General features: G+C 37.8%; 2 protein-coding genes across 5 annotated transcripts in view; one reads left to right on the forward strand and one right to left on the reverse strand.

Annotated features, from left to right (window-relative positions):
* The first annotated feature begins 494 nt into the window (after positions 1–494).
* On the forward strand, positions 495–9,082 carry LOC137252001 (putative leucine-rich repeat-containing protein DDB_G0290503). The gene is made up of 8 exons (XM_067787126.1): positions 495–645; positions 828–1,073; positions 2,503–3,046; positions 7,167–7,753; positions 7,809–8,124; positions 8,240–8,542; positions 8,611–8,766; positions 8,838–9,082. The coding sequence occupies exons 2-8, from the start codon at positions 838–840 to the stop codon at positions 8,877–8,879; spliced, it is 2,184 nt and encodes a 727-aa protein (XP_067643227.1). The 5' UTR covers positions 495–645; positions 828–837; the 3' UTR covers positions 8,880–9,082.
* Positions 9,083–9,150: 68 nt separating this feature from the next.
* Positions 9,151–27,546, reverse strand: part of Vps13D (vacuolar protein sorting 13D) — a 99,593-nt gene continuing 81,197 nt past the window's right edge. Inside the window, exons 18-19 of one of the 4 annotated variants that reach the window (XM_067787123.1) lie at positions 22,764–23,882; positions 9,151–9,415 (exon numbers count right to left, since the gene is read on the reverse strand). In XM_067787123.1, the coding sequence (XP_067643224.1) occupies positions 9,359–9,415; positions 22,764–23,882 (1,176 nt within the window). In that variant the 3' untranslated portion in view covers positions 9,151–9,358. Of the gene's footprint in view, positions 9,432–14,839; positions 15,466–22,763; positions 23,883–27,546 lie in introns of those variants that run through there. The other 3 variants (XM_067787124.1, XM_067787122.1, XM_067787125.1) reach the window with 3 other exon arrangements.

Here is a 27,546-nt window from a genome sequence, read left to right on the forward strand (position 1 = left end):
GAAAGAGATTGGAACAAAGAATACCAAAATTGCCAAATCGAAAAAATTCCAATCCAAGTCGAAATGCAGAATAGGGCTGAAGATTATTATGTAGTTTCTTATTTTGAATGAGATATGACGAATAAATGCATCATAATCGCATTCAAAAATGATTCAGAAATCCCAACCAAAACGATTGAAATATGTTCACGAATATAATCGGAAAATGGCAGTCAAATATTACTCTAAAACAATTAAAGCTCAATTTTACAATGATATCAAAAATTAATAAAAAGCGTTCCGAAAAAGGAATCATATGATTATTCAAGAATAATCACATTTAAGGTACATTTTTCTCCCCACGATACATTAATTTTCGAATAGAAAATGCTTTTAAATTCTATCTTTTCTTGTTCCAAAGGATCAATTTGTTCCATATGGATCAATTCGTTGTTGCATGTTAAATTTCTATTCGTATCTGAATCGCGCTTCATTGGAACGTAACATTTTATAAATAGCTATCGATTTTGTTGAAATTTTATTCTCATCGCTATGACATCTTATTAAAATTGCAGATTTTTTAATTAAAGGCAATTCCTTGATCATTTAATTCGTTTAATATAGGAAATTTTTGAGAAATTGCGTTTATTAAGTCGTTAAATTTGTGTGAGTATATTTCAATTGCATTTATCTTGTGCAGACAAAAGAATATGTGTGAAAAACAGTGAACACCTATATACTATAAAGCCGGCTGCAAAATGCAAGCCTCAATGCAAATATAAATTAAGTTTGCTGTTGCAAAATATATACACTTATTTCGTTTTTTATTAAAAAAAAAACACTTATAGGTTGTTGAAAATGTCAAGTCTCGATATATACGATGATACGGAAAATCTTATAAGTAGTGATGAGTATAGCGATGAAGATGAATTAATGAATGCCGCTGTAAGTACACATCATAACAAAAAGCCGGAGAACTCTGAACGGTACTACCATAGACCAACTGTACATAAAAAAGAAAAAGTAAAGGTACATCCACGACCGCCGTTTAAAAAAAAATTATGCAGCAAGTATAAGTCTAGATCACTTAAATGGTATGTACTATAATATGATACATATCAAAGTCGCCTAAGTCCATCATAAGCAAATGTTAAGAAATTCTATTTATTTGTTTCCGAACAGTCCATTTAATGTAGCTGTTCAAACTGTGAGGATATTACGGTAACGTGTTACAAGAAGGTACACCACCTAATTTTTATCAAAAATTATCAAAGGTGGTATCAAAAGACGCGTATCGACCTCCGTTTTTAGAATCCGAAAGAAATTTTTATTTCAGTCAAAGGGTATAAACAAAAAATCGCTTAAAATTTTCATTTGGTTGTTGTTTTTTGGCAGATTTCTTGTACACACACACACACCCTAATGCTGAAAGGTGTTCTGCGCGCATTTAGTTTTGATCCCCAAACCGGTGTCGGACCCACCCATGGTAATTATTTATAAGCGCGGGGATTGGGCCCCATATTTTGAACCATCTAGGGGTCATTTTACGGTTTTTTGTAAATAACTTTCGACAGAAATAAAATTTTTGATTTCCGCTTTCGGATTCTTAAAACGGAGGTCGAGACGCGTCTTTGATACCACCTTTTATAATTTTTGATAAAAATAAGGTGGTGCACCATCTTGTAAAACGTTACCGATATTAGTAAAATTCCACTTTGAGAACCATTGCAAAAAATTTTTTGTGCAAAGTTAAACCATGTTTGTAATAAGGTCTTGTTGTTGTAGCGATAAGGATAAGTTTCAAGCTTAAATTGGTCCTATTTTATGCCTTTTACCGACTAGCCCTATAAAATAATGTTTGCCAAATTGGTGTGCTGGGCTGAATTGCCTAATAAGTACAATACTCCCCGAAGGCCTTTGGAAGTGTTATCGATGTTGATCGCCCTTTGCCGGATGCAGCTCCGGTAAGTTTCGGTAACAAGCTCCATTAAGGTACTAGCCCGACCATCTCGGGAACGATTTGGTATGACCGCATGGAACCTTCTAGGCCATACCGTCCTCGCACCCCCTAGATCCATGAGGGACTTGGGGTCGCCAGAGCCCCGCCTGTTAAAGAAACATAATTCACCACGGTGAGGTTGACAATCGGGTTGAAGAAGTAATATATTGCGCTGGCAACCCCTGGAAAGGCTTGCGCTAGACAATCCCTTGAACAATTTGGTATTTTGGTCGCCTCTTACGATGGGCATACCTGCCGCAGGTATATTGTATGCCCCCTAACCCGATGGGCGACAATTTGACGTTTCGACTTTCGAAATTCCAATAAATTTGTCACAACATGCAGTAGCAGAGCACAATCCGAGTCGCTTCACGTCTTCTGTTTTAAACTATACATAATAATATTTATGCATAATGTAAACAAAATCTGAAAAAAATTTCATCCGTGGACTGTGGCACCCTTGATATGTATGCCCACATATGATGTATATAAGCTATAACTTTCAACAAATCTTTTCAAAACAGGCTTAATGGCCGAGCGAAACGTGAAAAAAGCAAACAATATTTGCTTTGCTTAAAACGAAGCGAAACAGCTCGATTAGGAACACTGAAACGCCACAAGGAAATTGACTCAGCTGATGAGTGGAAGGACGATAAATATTCTATTGATCAATCAGAAACTATAGAATTAGAAGAGTCTGATACTGAATATAGCTCACCAATTAAATGCGATGAGAAAAATAAAGGGGATTCAGCAGAAGTCAAGGAGAAAATAAAAGAACGCAAGATCGAGAAAACTAGAAAGGAATTGGTAGAAAAGTCAAATGAGCTGGAAATTGAGAAGCAGAAAGAGCTAAATGAAAAGCAAAAGGAGTTGGTTGAAAGGCAAAAGGAATTGCATGAAAGGCAAAAGGAGTTGGTTGAAAGGGAAAAGCGTCTGGTAGACAGGCAAACGGAGTTGGATCAAAGACACAAAGAAACACTTGAAAAGCAGAAAGAAAAGGCTGAAAAACCAGAAAGTTTAGATGAAGAGCAAAAAGAGTCGATTGAGAAGCCTAGTGCAGTTGAGGTAAATATTCAGAGTTAAAAAATTTCAACTTTTGAAAAAAAGTCATATTTTTCTCACAGAAGCAAAAAGTATACTTTCTGTATTGCAAGGGATATAAAATTATTTCCCTTGTCGTGGCTTTTTGAAACAAAAGAAAAGTTTAAACTAGTAATTTTTTCCATTCCTCTTCTTGGAAATAGTAAGGTAGCAAGGTAAAAGCATTGTTTATTCAGCATTTCACGTGGAACTCCTAGGAAAGTTTGATAAAGAACTTTTGCAAGTTTGCATACACCATTAATGTAATAGCCCGACTATATTTAATATGACTACAGTTAGGCAATTCCGCATAAAAACAAAAAAAAAAAAAATTGCTGGTCACTCGAAAAAATGTCTTACATCCACCATGTCGTTGTTGTTGTAGCAGTGTTTCGCCCCATTGGGCCACTCAGAATTTGTCATCAATATTCTCTAACTGGAGACCAACTTGCAGTTTCAACAGGGGTGGACCAGAGTGAGAGCGGTGTTAGAGGCATTGGTTCCACTTTGCAATTAAAGAAATGGTTGGTGTCATGTGAGAACACATTGCAAGCAGGATATACATTAGGTATATCGGGGTTGATTCTGGATAGGTAGGGGTTCAAGCTGCTACGGTATCAAGATCGAAGTTGAGCTAGGGTAATGGGCGTCAGCGGGGAGTGCTTTCCTCTTCTTCGAGTTCAGGGTATTTATTCATGACAATTAATAGTTGTTGTTGTAGCAGCAATTAGGAGTAATAGTATTTAGTTTACGGGACATCCCAAATTTGCTCCTTTATTCCGACCGTGAACAGACTATAAGCGACCCGACTCTTTGTCAGTTTGTGTCTTGTGGATGCTTTGCACATGACTTCTTCTAAAAAGTTGCAAGTGCCGCTGGGTCACGTGTATATTGTTGATGGGAATATTGAGAGAGGCATAAATCGGTGGTAGATAAGCACGTTGAAGCAATTCAGTTTTCTATCACTATGCCTGCGTAGGTTATTTTAAAGCATGCTCGTATTAGGGGTCTGTACTCTTAAAACACTTAAATGTAAAAAAAAAGGCTAGGATACTAGCAACTAACAATCAGGCCACTGGCTCACCTGGACCATGCTAATGTTATGCAACGTAGAGTATCAAAGTACCAAAAACGATCCACAAAGGACATCAACAATGACTTTAAGTGCATCTATTTAAACATAAATAGCCTAGTAGCTAACAAATCCGATTTGGAAGTGTTGGCGGAAGTTCATAGACCAGGCATCATACTGTGCTCTGAAACTTGTACAACCAAAGATATTCTAGACAATGAATTAAAAATAGCAACCTATAAAATGATAAGATGTGATTCCCATAGTAGGCACACAGGAGGTGTGTTAGTTTATGTACATAGTACAATTGATGTTAAAGTAATCTATAATGATAATATAAATGAAAACGTTTGGTGCATTGTAATAAAACTGAAGAAGGTTGATAAAAAGTGGCAGATTGGAGTTCTGTACCACTCGCCGAGCACTAGTAATGCAGCTTTTGTTGAATACCTAAATGAAATTCTAATTGATAAATATGAAAAAAGTAACCATAATATAGTAGTCGGTGATTTTAATATTAACATGAACTGCATTTCAACATATAGTACTAAATTAAATGAGATATTTGCTGTGATGGGGATGAGCCAAAAAATAGAATTTAATACGCGAATCACAGATACAAGTGAATCGAAAATTGATCTATTATTTTCAAACTCGGATGAAATTCTCTGTAATAATTTGCAGGAATACAAAATATCTGATCATGAAACTATAAAATTTAATATTAAAACGTCCAAAGTATACAAGATGAGACTGACCAAGAAAATCATAGCATGGGACAAATATAATAGTGATATTTTAATAAGCGTCCTTAGATCATTTAACTTCAACTTTACTATAAACTTATCAATTGATGTAAAAGTCGAATTAATTAATAATATAATGATTCAGGCTATGGAAAGTTTAACCTACGAGAAAGAAGTGCATATCAAGTTAATGAATAAATGGTATGATAGAGAATTGGCACAAATGAATAAATATAAATACAATATGTACACGCGTGCGTTACAAACTGGAGAGTGGGATAAATATAAAAATATAAATAGGTCTTACAAAAAATTAGTCAAATTGAAAAAAATAAAGTATATGGAGAATAAAATCATTTTGAATGAATATAATGCTAAAGAAATGTGGAAATATCTCAAACAAACGGTCAATCAAACTAAAGATAACGAAGGGATAAAAAAGGTGATACTGGATGGCATACTGGTTGAAAACGAAACCGATCTGGCGAATGGTCTAAATAGATTTTTTGTAAACAGTGTGATTGAAATTAATAATAACATCGAAACCTGTCAAGTAGCACTAGAGGATACACAAGTCCATTCAAAATTAAAGTTTGCTGAAATTACCACCGATGATGTTATTAATATCCTAACAGACTTTAAATATAAAATAGGTGGAAGAAAACTGCTATCCGAAGGTGTACTAAAAGATTGTATATCGTATACCGGATATTTCTATGCTCAAATAATTAATAACAGCTTAGAAGATGGTGTAGTACCTGAAATGTGGAAAACGTCAACAATAATACCTGTGGAAAAAGTTAAAAAGACAATGCAACCTGAAGAACTTAGACCCATAAATACCCTGCCAAGTGATGCTAAAATTCTCGAAGTCGTTGTTAAGAATCAGTTGGTGAATCATCTTGAAGTAAATAATATACTAGTCTACCAACAGTCAGGATTTAGGAAAAAACACTCCTGTGAGACAGCGCTGAACTTGGTGATATCTGATTGGAAAGAAGAGCTAAACAACAAAAAAGTAGTGGTTTCAGTTTTCCTTGACTTCAAAAGAGCTTTTGAAACGGTGGATAAAGAGATATTAATAAAAAAAATGCAGCGGATTGGCATAACTGATATTGAACTTAAATGGTTCCGCAACTATTTGAAGCAGAGAAAGCAGAAAACAGTTATAAATGCTGTGACGTCGGATGAATTAGAGGTACCCATAGGGTTACCTCAAGGCTCAGTATTGGCACCTATATTATTTCTTATATACATAAATGACATAGTCAATGCTATCGAAGGTTGTGAAATTAGACTTTTTGCGGATGATGCATTAATTATGATAAGTGAAAATAATATTAATACTGCACTCGCCAAAATGCAACATGAAATAAATAACTTGTATAAATGGTTGTGTGGTAATAGACTGAAACTAAACATAAATAAAACTAAATATATGATAATAACAAGGAGGAATATCAATGAGGATGATATAGCCGAGCTAAAAATAAATGATGAAATTATACAAAGAGTTAACAGTATAAAATACTTAGGAATAATAATTGATAATAAACTCAAATTTGAAGATCATATAAATTATACAATTAAAAAAGTTGCTAATAAAATAGGAGTGATGCAGAGAACAACGAAATTCATTCAGAAAAAGTACAAAATAATCTTATATAAATCAGTTATAGAACCGCACTTCGTGTACTGCCCGTCCATTCTATTCATAATATCGGATAAAGAAGTAGACAAGCTCCAAAAGCTTCAAAATAGATGCATGAGATTTATTCTTCAGAGACCTAGAGATACACGAACGGCTGACATGTTGAAGACTTTAGACTGGTTAAGTGTGAAACAAAAGATTTTTTTTCCACTCCATGAAATTCATATTTAATATTAAACATGGAAATGTACCTGAGTATTTAAATAAAAATATAGCATTAGTTGAGCAAACTCACAACATAAATACGAGGAGCAAACATAATTTCAAATTGCCGTTTTTTAGAACTGAAATTGATCAACAGAACATTTTCTACAAGGGTCTGAAAAGTTACAATGAACTGCCTATGGATATAAAAAGTTGCAACCAAATAACAGTATTTAAAACAAAATTATATGAATATTGTAAAACCTTAGCTATAAGATAAAAAAACTGTAATATTTTCAAATTTACGAATTAGGCTTCTGGCCGTAATAAATAAATAATCTAATCTAATCTTTCTTAACAATAAATCAAAGTCTCAGATTTGTTTATGTTTTAGTTGAACAGGTTTTATAATTCACAATTATTCTTTCCTAGCTATGTCCCCAAGAACGAAATACTGATATTGAAATTAAGAAATCACAAAAGAGGCCGCGTTCCGTTTCGCCAATGTCAGAGAAAGACGAACATGATAATGTGAATGAAATAAAAAAACCACAACCAGAAAGACGAACTTCCACACAGTTATACAGAGAAATCAATGAAATGTTTCCTAAGTACGATGAAGTTGTCAGTAATCATGTAAAGCACAACAGTACTACGATTAATGCAATAGATGAAAATATGACACGACTAATGCAGGACATAGAAACATTGAATGATATCTTGCAAGCAAAAGAAACAGAATGGAATCGTTTGTTGAATTTGAAAAGGGTCAAGGAAGAAATACTTGGAAGATTAGTACGCAAGAAGCACTTACTCTATATGCAAGATAGGAAATTTGAAGATCAAAAATATAATTTACAAACTTTAAAAGAATTAGAACTATATTTGTCAGAATCACAACCGTCGTCGAAGCCAGTCAATATTGGTCTTTCTACTACACATCAAATAATTGAGAGTCGTGCCAGTATGAAAACGGAAGAATTGCAAAAGGAACGTAATAATACCAATCGTTTACAAAAGTAAGATTTGTAATCTTTTTTGTTAAAAAATTCTATATTTGGTTGTTTGTTTTAGCATTTTAATTTCGAGTAATATACTGCAGCGTGCAGAGGCGTGCAATAATGAGTTTAATCCTTCGAAAAATAGCTCAACATCTTTACACCATCATCTGCATGCATCGCATGATGACAAAAACGCAGAGTTGCAAAAGTATCAGTATTTGGAACAAAAAATTAAATCAAAATCTGGTCGACAGGGCCCACTTGTTGATGTTAAAAGTATAGTTGCAGATTTTCGTCAACAAAATCCTATAGTATTTCCACGCGTTGGAAAGCGCATTAAAGCAAATGATGTTAATTATAATATTAGAGCATTGAGTACATCTCCAAATGTAAGTTTTAAATTTTTTTGTTGCTGAATTAAGCAGCCCAATTAGATGATCGTACTTCTAATCAAAAAAATATTTTTTTATTCGTTGTTGCCAATGCTTTTGATTTTATATATAGGGTATTGATGCCAATAGCGCATTTATGGAAACATACAATGGCAATGGATCAAATTATTCACCAACACTAGAAAAATTATTAAGTACATCGTCTCGTAACAACAGCCTAGCACATGCCAAACATCATGGTGCGCCTTCAAAACAGGGATTTAAATTTAATACAGACAGCCAAAAAAGTTACTATCACCTACAGAGTGATGATGGTTGTAATGAAATTTCTATAACACCAGTGAATTGCATTAACCGCTATGCACAAAGAATGCAAAATTCCAAATCTGGATTGCTTCGGACTGCATTAGATGTGGTAGGGAAATTGTACAACGTTTGATGTTTTTGTTATAATTCACAATTATTATTTTTACTTTATCATAGAACTCTCACCATAATGACTATTACGATTTAACTCACAAAGTAATTCGCGATGTACGCAATAATGATTCACAATTATGCCAAGAGTGTAAAATGAATGAGGCACGTTTTGTATGTGCTGGTTGCGGTAATCAGTGGTATTGTAGTAGGGAGTGTCAGGTGAGCTTGAGATTTTATTTTACAATTTTCCTATCAATAAAATAATTTTTTTTTTATTAAATTTGAATTAGGTCAACGCATGGGATAAACATTCAGAGATCTGCAATGAGTGAAAGATGGCACATTACGAATGACTCAATAATGTAAACATTTTCAATGTGTTTTTTTTTTTTCATAAAATATTATAAATATACGTGTATGTATGTCGTTAGCTTATAAAATTTCATAATACATATTCAGTAAAGTTTCCATGAATTAATATGTTATTAGTAAAGGTCTAATAAACATCAATCATATAGCATTAAAGTTAATTAAATTTTGTTTCCCTTGTATGTGGCAAATTTTCAATTAGCCAAAGGAGATTAAAGGAAAAAAGGCGTTCACTTTAAAGATAAATAACATTTTGCAGTCGTTTTATTTTGTAATGCCCACCATAAATGTACATTTTTAATTATTTTCACAATACTTAAATACTTTTTCAATATAAATTACAGGCTACATACATATATACATACTTTAACAATCATATTAGTATCAACACTTAAATCTACAATATCTTAAGAATATACGAATTAGCGGTGGTGAACCGCGGTTATTCGCTTGTCACAGATTGTTCACGCTCATCAAATACACTTTTAGCATAGTTGACCTGTAAGAAATGTTTACTGATAGTTTACCTATGTTATTTATGCAAGTTTATAACATAAATCAGAAGTGGATATTAACTACGTTTTTCAAAATTTTGGATAGTAAATTTCAAAAGTGGAATAATAATTGTTTGCCGCAAAGCTTCAGATCGCGAAATACTCTTGTAGGGATTTTGTAAGTATCATAAAAAGTTACAAATTTTTATCTATGTATATTCACTGTATTTACTTAAGACAGAATAGAACAAATCATTGTATTAACAAAGCAGCTGCTGCCAAATCATAGTACATTTTTTTGAAGATATTTAGCCATAAGCAAGGGCAGGTAAAAGAGATTTTTAAGTTGCCAAGATGTTGTTGTAGCAGTGCTTCGCCCCATCGAATAGGCGTGACTATTGTTTACTAAGATTTATATGTAAGATTTACAATGGCTGTGACCGATCACAAATTGTCATCAATATCCTCTAACGGGAGTCCAAGGATCTTTTGAGGATATATGAACGTGAAATCAACAGGCCGAGGTGGTTTTCATGGACAAATTTCTGTGCGGACGTAGAATGCTCCAGCGAAACGGCGAGATTGAGGAAAGTCTATCCAAGGGAGGTACGGCCCAGCGACTAAAAAAAGGAAATTGTCACACGTGAACATTCCCCCGAGGCATTACCTAACATATACTTCCCATCAGGAGATGATGCGGAAGAATTATGTACCAACGTCTTCACTTAGTCAGAGCGAGAGGTACTAGGATTGGTGACAAATACTAAAATTAAGTGGGCAATAAAAACTTGTGCCAAGTTAAAATCGTCAGGTCCAGATGGAATATTCCCTGCTATGCTGCAGATGGCAAGTGAAACGATTGTGTGGCTTAGAATAATCTTTGATCTGCAAAATTTCCAAGATCATGTGCAAAGCCTACGATATTAAGACGCACAAAGTGGCTCATATCTATAAAGAGAGAAGACTTAAGGCTCACGATGGGCATACTAACTGGACACTATGACCGGCCCAGTTCATCCTAACCTATCCATAAGAAAAAATTGATTTCTTTGTTATGTGCTTTCGTAGTTGAAACCAAGCCTATCGTAACTTTATTTTAAATTAACGTATTACAAAAACGAAAGAAATAAAAATTTGGGCGTGAATCGAATTTTTTCTTATTCTAATAATTGTTTCTAACCGTTTTATTCGGTACTGTACAGTGTACAGCTTCTCCAACCCAATTGTCAACCGCACCTACCCGTGGCGAATCCTGTTTCATTAGCCTTTTTTTACAAGCGTATACGTTTACGTTTGCGCGTAAATGCTTAGATAATGCTTAGGAGACCCATCTATCGACAGTAGTTAAATATCTAGCTACAGAGCAGGGTGTACCTAAAATCGGAGACACAAACCTCTGGTGGCCCTGAATCAGTTGCGATGAATAGGACACGCACCATTTTAAGAGGTGATACATAGAATTAGTGTGAGGTGAAACATAGACACATATTTCAGTTACATCTGAGTATAATGCGTATTGAAATTTAGTAGCACAAATTTTATGCGCAGCAATTTCAGAGGTGTATTTAAAGTTTGACGCTTACCAGTCTATATAAAGTTTAAGCGTAAACATCTATAGATGTAAAAAAAAAACACAGCTATTAACAGCCGAGGCTCTGGCGACCCCGAACTCCTCATGGATGTAGAGGGTGGGAGGCCGGGATGGCCATAAGGTCACATGTGGCCATAACAAAGCGTTCCAGAGATGGTCGGGCTTGGCACCGGAACGTACCGGATCTGCATCCGGCAAAGGACCATCAACATCAATAACACTCCCAAGGCCTTCGGGGAGTGTACTTATTGCTACAACAACAAAAGCCGCATCTATATCCGGCTATGGACCATCAACATCGATAACGATCCTCAAAACCATCGGGGAGTGTCTTTATGGCTACAACAACAGGGATACTCTTTATATGGAATATATGTTATGTATGCATGTTATATACATCGCATGAGTGAAGTGTATGTTTGGCTCATTTCATCAGGTGATTTTATTTTTTTCGTTGCAAGTAGCGTAGTGATTGTCAAAAGATGAAGAATGCAAACTGATATGAACACCTAAACAATACCCCAGCGGGTTAAGGGGTCAGAATATTCCCGCGGTAGGTATGCCTGTCGTAAGAGGCGACTAAAATATCAGATTCAAGGGGCTGTGTAGCGCAACCCTTCAGGTTGCCAGCGCAATATACAGCTTCTCCAAACCCAATTGTCAACCTCACCTATCCACGGCGAATCCTGTTTCACTAACAGACGAGGCTCTGGCGACCCCAAGCTCCTCATGGAACTTGGGGGTGGGGAGGGAGGGAATGGCCTGAAGGTTTAATGTGGCCACGTGTGCGGGCTAGCAGCTTAATGGTGCTGTTACCGGAGCGTACCGGTTCTGTATCCGGCAAAGCACCATTACATCGATAACACTCCCCAAAGCCTTCGAGCAGCAACCTTATCGCTACAACAACAACAACAACAACTAAACAATTATTTATTGCCATGGTGGTAAATTTTTATTAATAAGTACTTTCACGTCGCTAAAGTTATTTTGTTAGTAAATGCATCCAAACTAGTGCATTATTTTCCCACAACACAAGAAATTCGAAGTTTTATATTTTCTCTTAAAAAGCCTAACACCAACACGCAGATTTTGACTACTTGAACACAGGTACGTTGGTCCTGTACAGATGAGGATTTGAACCATGATACATCGTAAAGTGAAATAGATCTGGAAATCTCTTTTTAAGATTAATTTATAAGATTTAGATATTAATTTGCATAATAGCAAATTGAAATTTAAAAGAATTTATCGGCAAAAAGTAGTTTAAATTGCCGATCGACACTCGCAATAGGTTATCCGATTTCTCTTAAAGCTCTTTAATATGAACTTTATATCAACTGTTTAATTAAGTTGTTTTCATTTTCAAGCACAAGTCTTTAGGGGCGAAACAGCGACAGCGACCTCTATCAAGTTTTGGCCTCACCTCTTGTTGCTCTCGCCATTTTAACGGTTCGATTTCAATTGTATCCAAAACAAGTAAAGGTGTCTAAATTTGGGGGTAACCGAACATTATATACTCAGCGTGAGCTTCAATTGTACATTTCATTTCAGATAAATTACCTTTCTACATAACACGTGGCACCGCCCTTTTAAAAAAAATGTCTCCCCATTTCCTCTTACAATAAAAATTGATAAGTGAAATATCATTGATTCAAAACTATTTCTTGTTAAGTTACAGCTCATTATTCTAGTATACAACCCTTTTAAACTTGTTTTATATCTAAGTTGCCGTGGTCTTTAACCGATCCCGTCCATTTTTACTAGAAATATTTTCTGCTATAAGGAAAATATGTGTACACAATTTCATTACGATGTGTTAATTCTTCTTCGAGTTATGGCTCCCGAAACATAGAAAATTGCTTAGTCATAAAGGGGCGGTGCCACACCTATTTTTTAAAAATCCAAGTTTTTCCTATTTATTGTTATAAATCCACTTGGGAAATGAAATACCATTAATATAAAGTTCTGCCCCTATTACCGTTTACAACTCAACTTAGTTGGGTTGTAATTAAAACAACTCAACTTTAAGACAACTCAACTCCTGTTTGGTATTACGAATTACAACTTATTTCAGTTGAAATTGAATTGAGTTGCCAACTTCAGAAAGTGATGATTTGACAGATAAATAAACAGCTGATCAATTTGTGGCAGAAATTTAAGCATTTTCAAATGTGTTTTTTTTTTATTAATATTATATGAAATCTATTTTATAATGACAAAAATGTTGGTGATTGACATTTCGCGAATACGGAAAACATTCGCGTGATCATTCCAATCCCTTGGAACCACCAAGCACCAAGTAAGACAATTTTTAAGTGACAAACAAATAATGAGTTTCATATGAAGTTATTTTGCAGATTTGAAAGGGAGCATTTTACTCAGTACTAAACAAAATTAAGGACCATTTCCGCATACGCGTTCGTATTTTCAAATTATGCGCCATACTCCGATTCCTTGCTGACGGCAGCTATCAAATATGATGTGGAAATGATTTTGGTGTTGGACTGGTTTTAGATATTATTGAGGAGAATATTTGTGCGAAATAGATTAAAACCCAAACAGAAAAAACTGTATTTTACTCAAATAGGATTCCCAGGAGTAGTGATAAGTATCAATGGGACTCGCATAATTATTTCACCTATTTTGGCTGCATCCGAACTGCGGCCAGCGTCGTCCAACTAAAGTCAAAAAGTTATTCAATGTAATTCGTTTAAACGTTGTTTTTTCTAGAAATGTGTACAACATTGTTGATTATTGTTTGATTAAAAAAGGTTTAACTACCGGCTTTAAATGTTTTGCTTTTTTTTTTTGGTAACGTTTTATAAGCCCGTGCACCATCTAACTCTTATGAAAGGTGGTATCAAAAGACGGGTTTCCATCTCCGTTTTTAGGATTCGAGAGCGGAAATTAAAAATTTTATTTCTTTTGAAAGATATTTACAAAGACCCACAAAATGGCCCGAGAGGGTACGAAATATGAGGCCCGTTCCACAGTTTTTTTTTGCACAGAACATCGTTCTGCGTTGACCGCCTTTGGCCGCGATTCGTAAAAATAACTCTGGTTGGGTCCAACACCTTTCTGCATAGCTGTGTACAAAAAATCTGGCAAAATACAACAACCACATGAAATTAGATTTTATTAGAAATAAAATTTTTAATTTTTGTGGTAATTCTTTACGACAGCATGACACTGCTAATACGTGTCCAAAAATATCGAGAGAGGTATTAAACGATGCGTCTTGGCATCAGTATTAATAATCCGAAGGCGGAAAATAAAAATTTTAACTCCTTCAAAAGATATTAAACAAAAACCGAAAAAAGACAACAACATTACAACAACCACATGAAAATCGCCAACTTCAACTACAAATATCTCCGGACAAGAGATAAAATGTTTCTTTTCCGCCTTCGTATTACTGTTCTCGAGATTAATACGCGTCTCGATATTTTTGGACGCGTATTAGCAGTGCCATGCTGTCGCAAAGAATTACAATTTTTGTTTTCGGATTCTTAAATCGGAGGTCGAAACGTGTCTTTTGATATCAACTTTGAGCATCTTTGTTAAAAATTAGGCGGTGAACCGTCTTCTAAAACGTAACATTTTTTCAAAACAACTGCAAAATTGCATGAGACAACTGCTAGTAAGCAGTTGTAAGATTTTGACGTCTTTGACAACTACACCAACACAAGGTTGTAAACGGCAATGCCACAAAAAGTTGTAAGACTAGACAACTCAACCGAAATTTTTTTTGACAGGTTGAGTTGTAATCTGTAATACCAAATTGCGAAATTTCAACTCAACCAGAGTTGAGTTGTAAACGGTAATAGGGGCATTCGTTTTTGCAAAGATATAGCGTATTTTATTCGTCCACGACCCTTTTAAAAATCTTTTATATAAAATTGGGCATGGCCTTTAAACCGATCTCGCCCGTTTTTTCTAGAAATATTTCCTACTATAGGTAAAATTTGTGTACCCAATTTTAATACGATCCGTTAATTTTTCTTCGAGTTATGGATCCCGAAACAGAAAATTGCTTAGTCATAAAAAGGGCGGTACCACGCCCATTATTTTAAATTTTAAGTTTTTCCTATTTACTGTTATAAATCCACTTGGGAAATGAAATAGCATTGATATAAAGCTCTTTTTGCAAAGATATAGCTTATTTTATTCTTCCACGACCATTTTAAAAATATTTTATATAAAAGTGGGCGTGGTCCTTAACCGATTTCGTTAATTTTTCTTGAAAGCATTCCTCATAGTAAAGGCAACCTCTGCCGAATTTTGTTACGATAGGTTTAACGATTTTTTATTTATGATTAATAATCACCCCTATTCTGCATTTCGATTACGTTCCCGTTCTGCTTAAGTCGAAGTTGGGTATTCTGCATTACGACGGAATCGCAACGAGAAGAGGAAGAGCAAATGATTTTTCGAAATCAGCTGTCTGTACGGAATGTGTGAACACTGGAACAAAATAAATTGAGGAAAAGTTGTAAAAAACACTGAAAAACGTTTAGATTTTATTATCAAAGCCATTTTGTACAAAGAAAAGCAATAGAATATATTGCCGCAGTGTTATATTTTTTTGAGTGAAGTGCTTTCATAATTGTAAGGGTGTTTTTGTCGTTTTTTTGTCGTTTTTTTTTGTCCAATTCCCTGCCATGGACACCAAGTTTTGTTAAAACGGATTCCTGCACGAATATAGTTGACATTTTCTCAATTTTATGAATGCTAATTTCATTGCAGTGGCCTAAAATACTTTATGAAGATTTATTTATTCTTTCCGCATGGATTGTTTACGTTTTCGCTTCAACTTCTTCTACTCCGGCAGCTTGCTTTAGCATATAACTGGACCCAACGAACAGACAAAAATTATAGCTGTCTATTATAATGGAATCAATAGCCGCGGCATTATTTGTGGAGTTGGAAAGCAACGCATACGAAAATGGCCAGGTAAGGATGGAAAGGCAAATATTGCGAGATTTGTGTAATCAATTTGAGATGAGTAACGAATTGTAAGAAATTTAACTTAAAAGTGGTAAAGTTTAATGACTTATTTTCTTATTTAGGTTAAAAACTTTCGACTTAATAAGGATGCTTTCAAGTATGTGTTAGATACTTTTGCGGGGGCAAATACGTCCAAGGACTTCGACATCGACAGGTTGTTTTTGACCTGGAAACATATAAAAAACAATCATCATCAAGCCTTTTACGTTTCTCGACAAGTTTTACTTACATTTTTGCTAAAATTCTGTTATAAATTAATAAAAAAATAAAAAGAAAATATTTTTCCGCCAACTAATTTGCAACTTAGAAAAACGGAACTACTATGTTGTTGTTGTAGCAATGCTTCGCCCCACCTAACAGCCGCGACCGATCACAAATTGTCATCAATATCCTCTAACGGGAGTCCAAGGAAACTTGCTGTTTCAACAGGGGTGGACCATAAGGAAAGGGGTGTTAGAGGCGTTGGTTCCACATTACAATTAAAGAGATGGTTGGTGTCATGTGGGGACACATTGCAAGCGGGGCATACATTTTGTATGTCGGGGTTGATTCTGGATAGGTAAGAGTTTAACCTGTTACAATATCCAGAACGAAGTTGAGCAAGAGTGACACGCGTTTCCCTGGGGAGTATGCGTTCCTCTTCCGCGAGTTTTGGATACTTTTGTTCGAGTACTGGATACACCGGGCAATTCCCGGCATAAAGGTCCGACGCCTGTTTGTGGAGTTCACCAAGGACCTGCTTGTGTTTTTTTGCTTCATACGGCTGAGTTCTCAGGTGCCGTATTTCCTCAAAATGCTTACGGAGATGACTCCTTAAGCCCCTAGGCGGTGCTGGTTCATCAATCAGATGTCTGTTGGGATGCTCAGGTTTCTGGGTATTCAACAGGAACTGTTTGGTCAGAATATCATTCCTCTCCCTGATGGGGAGTATTCTCGACTCATTATGCAGATGGTGTTCTGGGGACATAAGAAGACAGCCCGTGGCAATTCTGAGAGCAGTATTTTGGCAGGCCTGTAGCTTCTTCCAGTGGGTAATTTTTAGGCTTGGCGACCATATGGGTGACGCGTAGCACGTAATCGGCTGGCTAATGGCTTTGTATGTAGTCATGAGCGTTTCTTTATCTTTTCCCCAGGTACTGCCAGCGAGGGATTTGAGGATTTTTTTACGGCTCTGAATTCTCGGAACAATTGCGGCTGCGTGCTCACCAAAATGTAGATTCTGATCAAACGTCACACCCAAGATTTTGGGGTGTAGGACAGTCGGTAGCGTAGTGCCATCGACGTGGATGTTCAAAATGGTCGACATTTGGGACGTCCATGTTGTAAATAAGGTCGCGGAAGATTTAGTCGGTGATAATGCCAGGTTTCACGAGGCGAAAAAACTGGAGAGATCAGGGAGGTAGCCGTTTATTTTATTGCATAGCTCATCGATCTATGGCCCTGGGCCTGTGGCCATTATTGTGCAGTCATCGGCGTAGGAAACGATTGTGACTCCTTCCGGTGCTGAAGGTAGCTTAGATATTGTTACGAATATTAGCAAAACTAAGGGGTGCTGCCAACTCTAAGCCGATGCTAAACAGTGATATCATGCACATCCATAGATCAATCATTATGTATCTACTACATAAACGAATCAATAATTGCGTCTACACATATGTACGTATACGAGCAGCGGAGAAACAATGCACAAACACATGCATATATCTTATCTGAGTTGTCACAAGAGAGGGCAATAATTTGTGCAAGTATTACTCAAATGAGAAATTATACATCCGTAGTTGTAGCTGAGAAATGTATAACTAAGTAAAATTCTGGAAGCGCCTAGAAGATGCCACGAAGAAATCACAGAGTATAAAAGCATCAGCGGTAGAGGCGCTATGGGCAAGTTTCGATTCAGACGCTATCTAGCAATAGCAGTAATTATTTCGATAGTAGAGTTTCATTCGAGCTATCAATCAGTTTGTTTATTAAGCAAGCTAATCGTTGCAAAGTTTAAGTGTTATTGTGAAGTACTTTAATAAAGGCCATTTTGCATTATTAAATATTGGAGTTATTTATTCAACAGTTTAGTGATTCGAACTCAGCAGAAGATTGCAAATAAGGAGAATTGCAAGTAAATTCGTTACAATTGGTGTCAGAAGAGGAATTGTTGAATTAATTCCGAAGATTGGGAATACAATTTGGACATGGCAAAGTTCAGTGAATTGAAGATCCAGCAACTGAAAAAGGAGTTGGAGAACCGTGGATTAAATACAACCGGCAATAAGATCGAACTTCAAGCATGGCTACGAGATGTAATGGAGTCGCAAGGAATTGATGTGGACGAGTTTGTCTTTTATCGTGATGGGGACAAAACAACAACAAAAATTGAAGAGAAAAACGAAACATCGCAGACAGTTACAAGCACAGACTTGAACATGATATTGGCTGCAATAACTGCTCAAACATCGACAGTGGCATCTCAGCTGGAATCGCAGGAGACACGTTTAACATCCAAGATGGAAGAACAGAAAACGTATATGTCATCTCAATTGGAATCACAGGAGACACGCATAACATCGAAGATTGAAGCACAGAAACACAAATTTCTACACAACTGGAAGAACAGAAAACATATATGGCATCACAACTGGAAGAGCAGAAGACATATATGGCATCCCAACTGGAAGAGCAAAAGACATATATGGCATCCCAACTAGAATCACAAGAGACACGTATCTCAGAGATATCGTCAGAAATAACATCTAAAATTGAAGCACAAGACGCACGAATATCCGAAATGTCGGCACAAATTTCAGCACAGGTATCATCGCAGATCTCTGCACAACTCGAAGCGCGTATGGACGAGAAAATAACGCAGTTTGAAGAAAAATTCGAGGCAGAGGTGGATGCTTTGAGAGGTCGTATACAGGAGTTGCAACTAATTCGCCCAGTTGTTTCAGCAAGCAATACGAAGGTAAAAACTCCATCTTTTGACGGCTCTGTTCCTTTCCAGGTCTTTAAGCTACAGTTTGAGAAGACCGCAACAGTGATCAACTGGACTGCTGAAGATAAAGTTGCTGCACTCTTCGTAGCATTGAAAGGACCAGCTGCCGAAATCTTACAGACTATTCCAGAGTACGAACGGAACAGCTATGAAGCATTGATGGCCGCTGTCGAGAGACGTTATGGAAACGAGCATAGAAAACAGATATTCCAAATTGAGTTGCAAAACCGTCACCAAAGAGCGAATGAGACTTTGCAGGAGTTTGCCTCGGGTGTTGAAAGGTTGGCACATTTGGCAAATGCGGACGCACCCGTGGAGTACACCGAGAGGGTAAAAATCCAGAGTTTTATAAATGGCATACGGGACGTAGAAACGAAGCGAGCGACATATGCAAACCCAAAACCTACATTCGCAGAAAGGGTATCCCATGCACTGACTCAAGAAACAGCGTCACTTTTGAGTAAGCCAGCGTACAAAGCTCATCGCGTGGAAGTGGAAAGGCCAGAGTGGGTAGACGCAATATTGGAGGCGTTGAAAGGATCGCAAAAGCGGAGTGAAAAAGTTATCAAATGCTTCAAATGCGGGAAGTCCGGTCACATTGTACGTCATTGCGATCTTGGTCCTAATAGTTCAAACAATGTGGGTGGCCGTAAACGCAAAGCTGGAGGAGATGAGCAAGAGCGAGTAAGAGGTAAAGATCGAAAGCTAGATCCAGCTATTGAATGCCCTGTGATATCTGTGTTGCAAATTGGTAGAAAATTGAGCAGTCTTACCGTCAGAGGGAATGTGGATGGTAAAGAACGTGTACTGACTATAGACACGGGCGCATCTCATTCCTTGATCCGATCTGATTTGGTCAACAGGAGAATAAAACCGTTACCTGGAGCAAGGTTGCGTACGGTCACTGGCGAGTATAACCAAGTCCAGGGAGAAGTGATATGTGAAGTCTTGATTGGAAAGGTCACGGTTCTACACAAATTCGTTGTGGCGAAGATCGTTGAAGAAGTCATATTGGGAGTAGACTTCTTGGTTGACCATGACATAAAGATCGATATGCAGAGAAGGGTGATGCGTTATGAGAACCAGGATATACCACTTAACTTCAAGTTGAAGAAAGGGTTCATTAGTAATCGAATAATGGTGGAGAAGACTCGACAAAGGCCACGAAAGTCAAAAGAAAAGGTTTATGGATCGAATGGGCCAAATAAAGCGAAATTAAAAGTACCTGCGAGAAAAAGACCGGCATTGACAAACCCTAATGGACGCACTAAAGCGACTGAAAGAATTTTTCAGAAAGAATGCAAGGGTCGTTTCAAGCCAGCGCGCACTACTGTTGTGAAACATCAAGACGATAATGATGATGCAGATTGCACAATCTGTCAAGTGCAAGCTCTGCGAAGAAGTTCATTGGCCAAACAACAGAGTGCGAGGGAACGATCAAGAATAATGAGTAGTAAGATGAAACGCAGGTACAACGAGAACAAAAATTCGGAAGGTTTCTTGGAGGGAGAATTGGTACTGTTAAACAACCCTCACCGGCGGAAAGGTGTTCCAGCCAAATTTCGGTGCAGTTGGGAAGGCCCGTACAAAGTTGTGAAGAAGATCAGTGATACCATCTACCGCATACAAACCACTGGGAAACCACGGATTAGAAGAGTGGTACATTTGGAGATGCTAGCGGCGTTTAGATCGGGAGATTTGTCTGATCGGGACGATCAGACTTAGGTGGAGGGCAGTGTTACGAATATTAGCAAAACTAAGGGGTGCTGCCAACTCTAAGCCGATGCTAAACAGTGATATCATGCACATCCATAGATCAATCATTATGTATCTACTACATAAACGAATCAATAATTGCGTCTACACATATGTACGTATACGAGCAGCGGAGAAACAATGCACAAACACATGCATATATCTTATCTGAGTTGTCACAAGAGAGGGCAATAATTTGTGCAAGTATTACTCAAATGAGAAATTATACATCTGTAGTTGTAGCTGAGAAATTTATAACTAAGTAAAATTCTGGAAGCGCCTAGAAGATGCCACGAAGAAATCACAGAGTATAAAAGCATCAGCGGTAGAGGCGCTATGGGCAAGTTTCGATTCAGACGCTATCTAGCGAGCAATAGCAGTATTATTTCGATAGTATGGTTTCATTTGGGCTATCAATCAGTTTGGTTACTAAGCAAGCTATTCGTTGCAAAGTTTAAGTGTTATTGTGAAGTACTTTAATAAAGGCCATTTTGCATTATTAAATATTGGAGTTATTTATTCAACAGTTTAGTGATTCTAACTCAGCAGAAGATTGCAAATAAGGAGAATTGCAAGTAAATTCGTTACAATATGTAGAAATTAAACAAAAGTGGGGATAGGACACCACCCTGTGGCACCCCTTGTTTGCACCGATGCCTGCCGACCACCCAGATAATTTGCGGTCCACCTTTTAAGACATGGGGGAAGGGTAGACCCTTCCAGGTCTTGCAGTAACGAGCCATGGTTGACCGTATCAAAAGCTTTTGATAGGTCTAGCGCTACGAGTACTGTTCTATGGTGGGGGTATTGATTTAAACCGCAATTTATCTGGGTGTTAATGGCATTTAGCGCGGTGGTAGTGCTATGGAGTTTTCTGGAGCCATGCTGATGAGAGGCTACCTGCAAATTTGCTTGGAAATAAGGGAGCAAAATGGCTTCAAGCGTCTTTGCTACTGGCGATAGGAGAGATATCGGACGATACGACTCTCCTATGTTAGCTGGCTTCCCAGGCTTTAGTAGCGGGACCACCTTGGCCATTTTCCATTTCTCGGGTATGACAAAGGTGGAAAGAGACAGGTTGAAGACATGCGCTAAATATTTGAAACCCTCTTTCCCTAGGCTTTTAAGCATCGGCATGGCTATACCGTCTGGGCCCACTGCTTTGGATGGTTTAGCGCGACCAATGGCGTCCTCAACCTCTTTAGCGGTGATGGTGATTGGTGACGCGCTGAATTTGTGTTTATGTGCGTGTCTATTGGCCCTCCGTCTATCTTTGTCGACCGTAGAATGCATTATATATTGTCGTCAGAAAGCGCTCGCACATTTTACGGAACTACGATCGAAATGCAGAATACACAAAATCGAACGATTCGAAGTTGGATCGAAAGAGATTGGAACACAGAATACGAAAATTGCCAAATCGAAAAAAAATCCAATCCAAGTCGAAATGCAGAATAGGGATGAATATTTGTAAAATTGATTTTATCACAAGTGGGCGGTGCCATGCCTATTTTGAAAAATGTTTTCAAATTTTTATCAAGAGTCTCAATACCAGTCCACATGTCAAATTTCAACATTCTAGGTGTATTATTTACTAAATAATCAGGTTTTTTGTGTTTTCCAAAATGTTATATATATAAAAAATGGGCGTGGTTATCATCCGATTTGGCCCATTTTCAATATTCTGGGTCCAGATAAGCTCGTGTACCAAATTTGGTGAAGATATCTCAATATTTACTCAAGTTATCGTGCTAACGGACGGACGGACCATGTCAATCAAATTTTTTTTCGATACTGATGATTTTGATATATGGAAGTCTATATCTATCTCGATTCTTTTATACCTGTACAACCAACCGTTATCTAATCAAAGTTAATATACTCTGTGTGCAAAGCACGCTGAATATAAAAAGCCTATATAACTAGAAATTAGCGTGAAAATTTCATTTTGAACAGCTTTTTGGGCCTCGTGTATTTTTTTTGTTTAAATTTGGGGTTTAATATTTATACTTACACAACGTGCCGCCCGCTCTGCTACCTCTTCGTTTTGACATTTAACGCGCGGCCTCGTTATCTTTGGCAGGTTGGTTGATATTTCAATGTAATAACACGGCATATGTTTGCTACTACTAGCTCCTGCCGCACTCGCTACATTCGTTGTAAGCGGATGACACGAGAGTACTTCACTCAAATGGCATTCAAACATAATGGCTGGATCTTCTTCGCAGCGTGAAAATATGCGTATGAACTCAGTCGTGACTAGCAGTCGTAGCTTAGCATCTTTATCATTGCACAAATTCGGTTCATAAGACATGAGTTTCTCTGTGAAATTTCTGCGATTTATTATATACAAATATTGCTGCCCCTTAGCTTGCCGATATGAGTATACGGGCAAAAGTCCACCAGGTGCGCCAGTTACACAGCGTGGTAAGCGTTTGCGATCGGGCAGCATATGTCCTGAAGTTTTGCTCGTCTCACGTACTGCGCTCGCAGTTTCGGAGGCTAAGTCCAGTACACCGATGATGGGTTTTGTTACAGTACCGACAAGTCCTTTTCCAAAGCCACTCAATAGCCCGGGGAAACCATCCGCTTGTGCACCTGTATATGTCTGTCGTACAATACTTGTTACACCACCAAGCAAACCAAAGCCAAGACCCTTGAGACCTGCTGCCAGATGATTTCCTGAAGTATTTGATTGTATTTCTAGAATACGTTGACGTGCTTCATTATCATGTTCATCGAGCACAACACGCCCTAAGCTGTCCGATAGTGTTTCGGTTAGCTTTGCTGTTGAATTGGAAATACCATGTGTAACATTCTTCACCAGACTTTTTACAGATCCCTCGAATATTAGACCTGAAACGCCCTCCGAAAGATCGTTCGCAAATCCAAGTGGGTTGCCGAGGAAGTCAACACTGCCTAATATTGACGCTGCATGTCGTTTTATTTGGCCTACATAATGACTTTTTATGGCTTTTAAATATACCTCTAAAGGTTCAAAGTGATTTTTATCAGAAAACTTATCAAACTCTATAAGAGCATCTTCGAACTTAACCAAAGTCAAGCCCAGCTCCTTTTTTGTTTCAAATAGCTCCGGTGTTAGCTTGGGAGCCGTTAATACGGATACGCGAACCTGAAACGATTCGGAAAAATGTTAAAATGTTATATATCAAAATGATCTGGGCGAAAAAAGAAATTCATTTAGATATGTCCGTCCGTCCGTAAACACGATAATTTTGAGGTATCTTAAAGAAATTTGGTATGTAAGTTCCTGGGCACTCATCTCAGATCGCTATTTAAAATGAACGAAATCGGACGATAACCACGCCCACTTTTTCAATATCGAAAATTTTGAAAAACCGAAAAAAGTGCGATAATTCATTACCAAAGACGGATAAAGCGATGAAACTTGGTAGGTGGTTTGACCTTATGACGCAGAATAGAAAATTAGTAAAATTTTGGACAATGGACGTGGCACCGCCCACTTTTAAAAGAAGGTAATTTAAAAGTTTTGCAAGCTGTAATTTGGCAGTCGTTGAAGATATCATGATGAAATTTGGCACGAACGTTACTCCTATTACTATATGTAATAATGCTAAATAATGACGGATGACGAACACGCCCACTTTTAAAAAATAAAAATTTTAAAAGTCAAATTTTAACAAAAAATGTAAAATCTTTACAGTATATAAGTAAATTATGTCGACATTCAACTCCAGTAATGATATGGTGCAACAAAATACAAAAATAAAAGAAAATTTCAAAATGGGCGTGGCTTTTAATGCCATAAGTCCAACAAATATTTACCAATCCTTGTGAAATTTGGTAGGGGCATAGATTTTATGACGATAACTGTTCTCTGTGATAATGGGCGAAATCGGTTGAAGCCACACCCAGTTTTTATACACAGTCGACCGACGATAACTTGAGCAAAAATCGATATATCTTTACTAAACTTAAGATCGCGGGTTCGAATCGAGCTAAAGGCCTAACAATAATTATTTTTATCATTATTATTGTTATGATAAATATTTTCTTAATTGAAAAAATTATTAAATTAGAATGGAAGAAAGAAAAAATTTGGACAACTGCCAAAGCTCGTTGTATAGATCCATTTCGGGAACTGCTAAATTCCTTCATCGGCAACGTTTAGGCGCCGCTGCTATAACCATTCAGCCATCACAGCGGTTTTTTGTTTGTCTTCATTAATCCTACATCTATTCTGGTTCTTGCCAATTGTTATTCACAACACTGCGACATCTGTTGCAGAATGAATGTGAAAATTGGACTTGTTTGATGGCAAAGCTGCCATAGTGTCATATTTTACACACTTTTTCCCCGTGCTCTGGGATGTATTAACAATTTTTGATGTTATATCGGCCTACTGATTTGTAAGATCGGGGGTTTGAATCGAGCTCAAGGCCTAACAATAATTATTTTTATCATTGTTATTGTTATGTTGTCGATTCGAACCCGCGATCTTACAAATCAGTAGGCCGATATAACGACAACAATTTTTTACTAAACTTAGTTTACGTTCTTATCTGAACTCACTTTATCTTGGTATTAAAAATGGGCGAAATCCGATTATGACCACGCCCACTTTTTCGATATCGAATATTTCGAAAAATGAAAAAAAAAAAAATGCCATATTTCTTTACCAAATACGAAAAAAGGGATGAAACATGGCGATTGGATTGGTTTTTTGACGCAAAATATAACTTTGGAAAAAACTTTGTAAAATGGGTGTGACACCTACCATATTAAGTAGAAGAAAATGAAACCGTTCTGCCGGGCGAAATCAAAAGCCCTTGGAATCATGGCAGGAATATTGTTCGTGGTATTACATATACAGGCGGCCACCGTGGTGTGATGGTAGCGTGCTCCGCCTACCACACCTTATGCCCTGGGTTCACACCCCGGGCAAAGCAACATCAAAATTTTAGAAATAAGGGTTTTCAATTAGAAGACAAATCGGGGTCGCCCCTCGGCAGTGTTTGGCAAGCGCTCCGAGTGTATTTCTGCCATGAAAAGCTCTCAGTGAAAACTCATCTGCCTTGCAGATGCCGTTCAGAGTCGGCATAAAACATGTACATAGGTCCCGTTGTTGTTGTTGTTGTAGCAATGCTCGTCCCACCTAATAGCCGCGACCGATCACAAATTGTCATCAATATCCTCTAACGGGAGTCCAAGGAAACTTGCCGTTTCAACAGGGGTGGACCATAAGGAAAGGGGTGTTAGAGGCGTTGGTTCCACATTACAATTAAAGAGATGGTTGGTGTCATGTGGGGACACATTGCAAGCAGGGCATACATTTTGTATGTCGGGGTTGATAGGTAAGAGTTTAATCTGTTACAGTATCCAGAACGAAGTTGAGCAAGAGTGACACGCGTTTCCCTGGGGAGTATGCGTTCCTCTTCTGCGAGTTCTGGATATTTTTCTTCAAGTACTGGATTCACCGGGCAATTCCCGACATAAAGGTCCGACGCCTGTCTATGGAGTTCACCAAGGACCTGCTTGTGTTTTTCCGCTTCATACGGCTGGGTTCTCAGGTGCCGTATTTCCTCAAAATACTTACGGAGATGACTCCTTAGGCCCCTAGGCGGTGCTGGTTCGTCAATCAGATGTCTGTTGGGATGCCCAGGTTTCTGGGTATTCAACAGAAACTGTTTGGTCAGCATCTCATTTCTCTCCCTGATGGGGAGTATTCTCGCCTCATTATGCAGATGGTGTTCTGGGGACATAAGAAGACAGCCCGTGGCGATTCTGAGAGCAGTATTTTGGCAGGCCTGTAGTTTCTTCCAGTGGGTGGTTTTTAGGCTTGGCGACCATATGGGTGACGCGTAGCACGTAATCGGCTGGCTAATTGCTTTGTATGTGGTCAAGAGCGTTTCTTTATCTTTTCCCCAGGTACTGCCAGCAAGGGATTTGAGGATTTTATTACGGCTCTGAATTCTTGGAACAATTGCGGTTGCGTGCGCACCAAAAAGTAGATCTTGATCAAACGTCACACCCAAGATTTTGGGGTGTAGGACAGTCGGTAGCGTAGTGCCATCGACGTGGATGTTCAATATGGTCGACATTTGGGGCGTCCATGTTGTAAATAAGGTCGCGGAAGATTTAGTCGGTGACAATGCCAGGTTTCGCGAGGCGAAAAAACTGGAGAGATCAGGGAGATAGCCGTTTATTTTATTGCATAGCTCATCGATCTTTGGGCCTGGGCCTGTGGCCATTATTGTGCAGTCATCGGCGTAGGAAACGATTGTGACTCCTTCCGGTGGTGAAGGTAGCTTAGATATGTAAACAAAAGCGGGGATAGGACACCACCCTGTGGCACCCCTTGTTTAATTCTCCTTTGTTTTGATGTTTCGTTTCTGAATTGCACCGATGCCTGCCGACCACCCAGATAATTTGCGGTCCACCTTTTAAGACATGGGGGAAGGGTGGACCCTTCCAGGTCTTGCAGTAACGAGCCATGGTTGACCGTATCAAAAGCTTTTGATAGGTCTAACGCTACGAGTACTGTTCTATGGTGGGGATATTGATTCAAACCGCAATTTATCTGGGTGCTAATGACATTTAGCGCGGAGGTAGTGCTATGGAGTTTTCTGAAGCCATGCTGATGAGAGGCTAGCTGCAAATGTGCTTGGAAATAAGGGAGCAAAATGGCTTCAAGCGTCTTTGCCACTGGCGATAGGAGAGATATCGGACGATATGACTCACCTACGTTAGCTGGTTTCCCAGGCTTTAGTAGCGGGACCACCTTGGCCATTTTCCATTTCTCGGGTATGACAAAG

The sequence above is a fragment of the Eurosta solidaginis genome, chromosome 5, assembly GCF_040869045.1.
Source record: "Eurosta solidaginis isolate ZX-2024a chromosome 5, ASM4086904v1, whole genome shotgun sequence".
NCBI classification, from domain to species: domain Eukaryota; kingdom Metazoa; phylum Arthropoda; class Insecta; order Diptera; family Tephritidae; genus Eurosta; species Eurosta solidaginis.

Bases quoted from the DNA above. Each gene is read 5' to 3' on its own strand.
- LOC137252001 (XM_067787126.1), top strand. From the start codon at position 838: ATGTCAAGTCTCGATATATACGATGATACGGAAAATCTTATAAGTAGT. The intron at 7,754-7,808 runs GTAAGATTTGTA...TGTTTGTTTTAG, and splicing joins AATACCAATCGTTTACAAAA to CATTTTAATTTCGAGTAATA. The intron at 8,543-8,610 runs GTAGGGAAATTG...ACTTTATCATAG, and splicing joins TTCGGACTGCATTAGATGTG to AACTCTCACCATAATGACTA.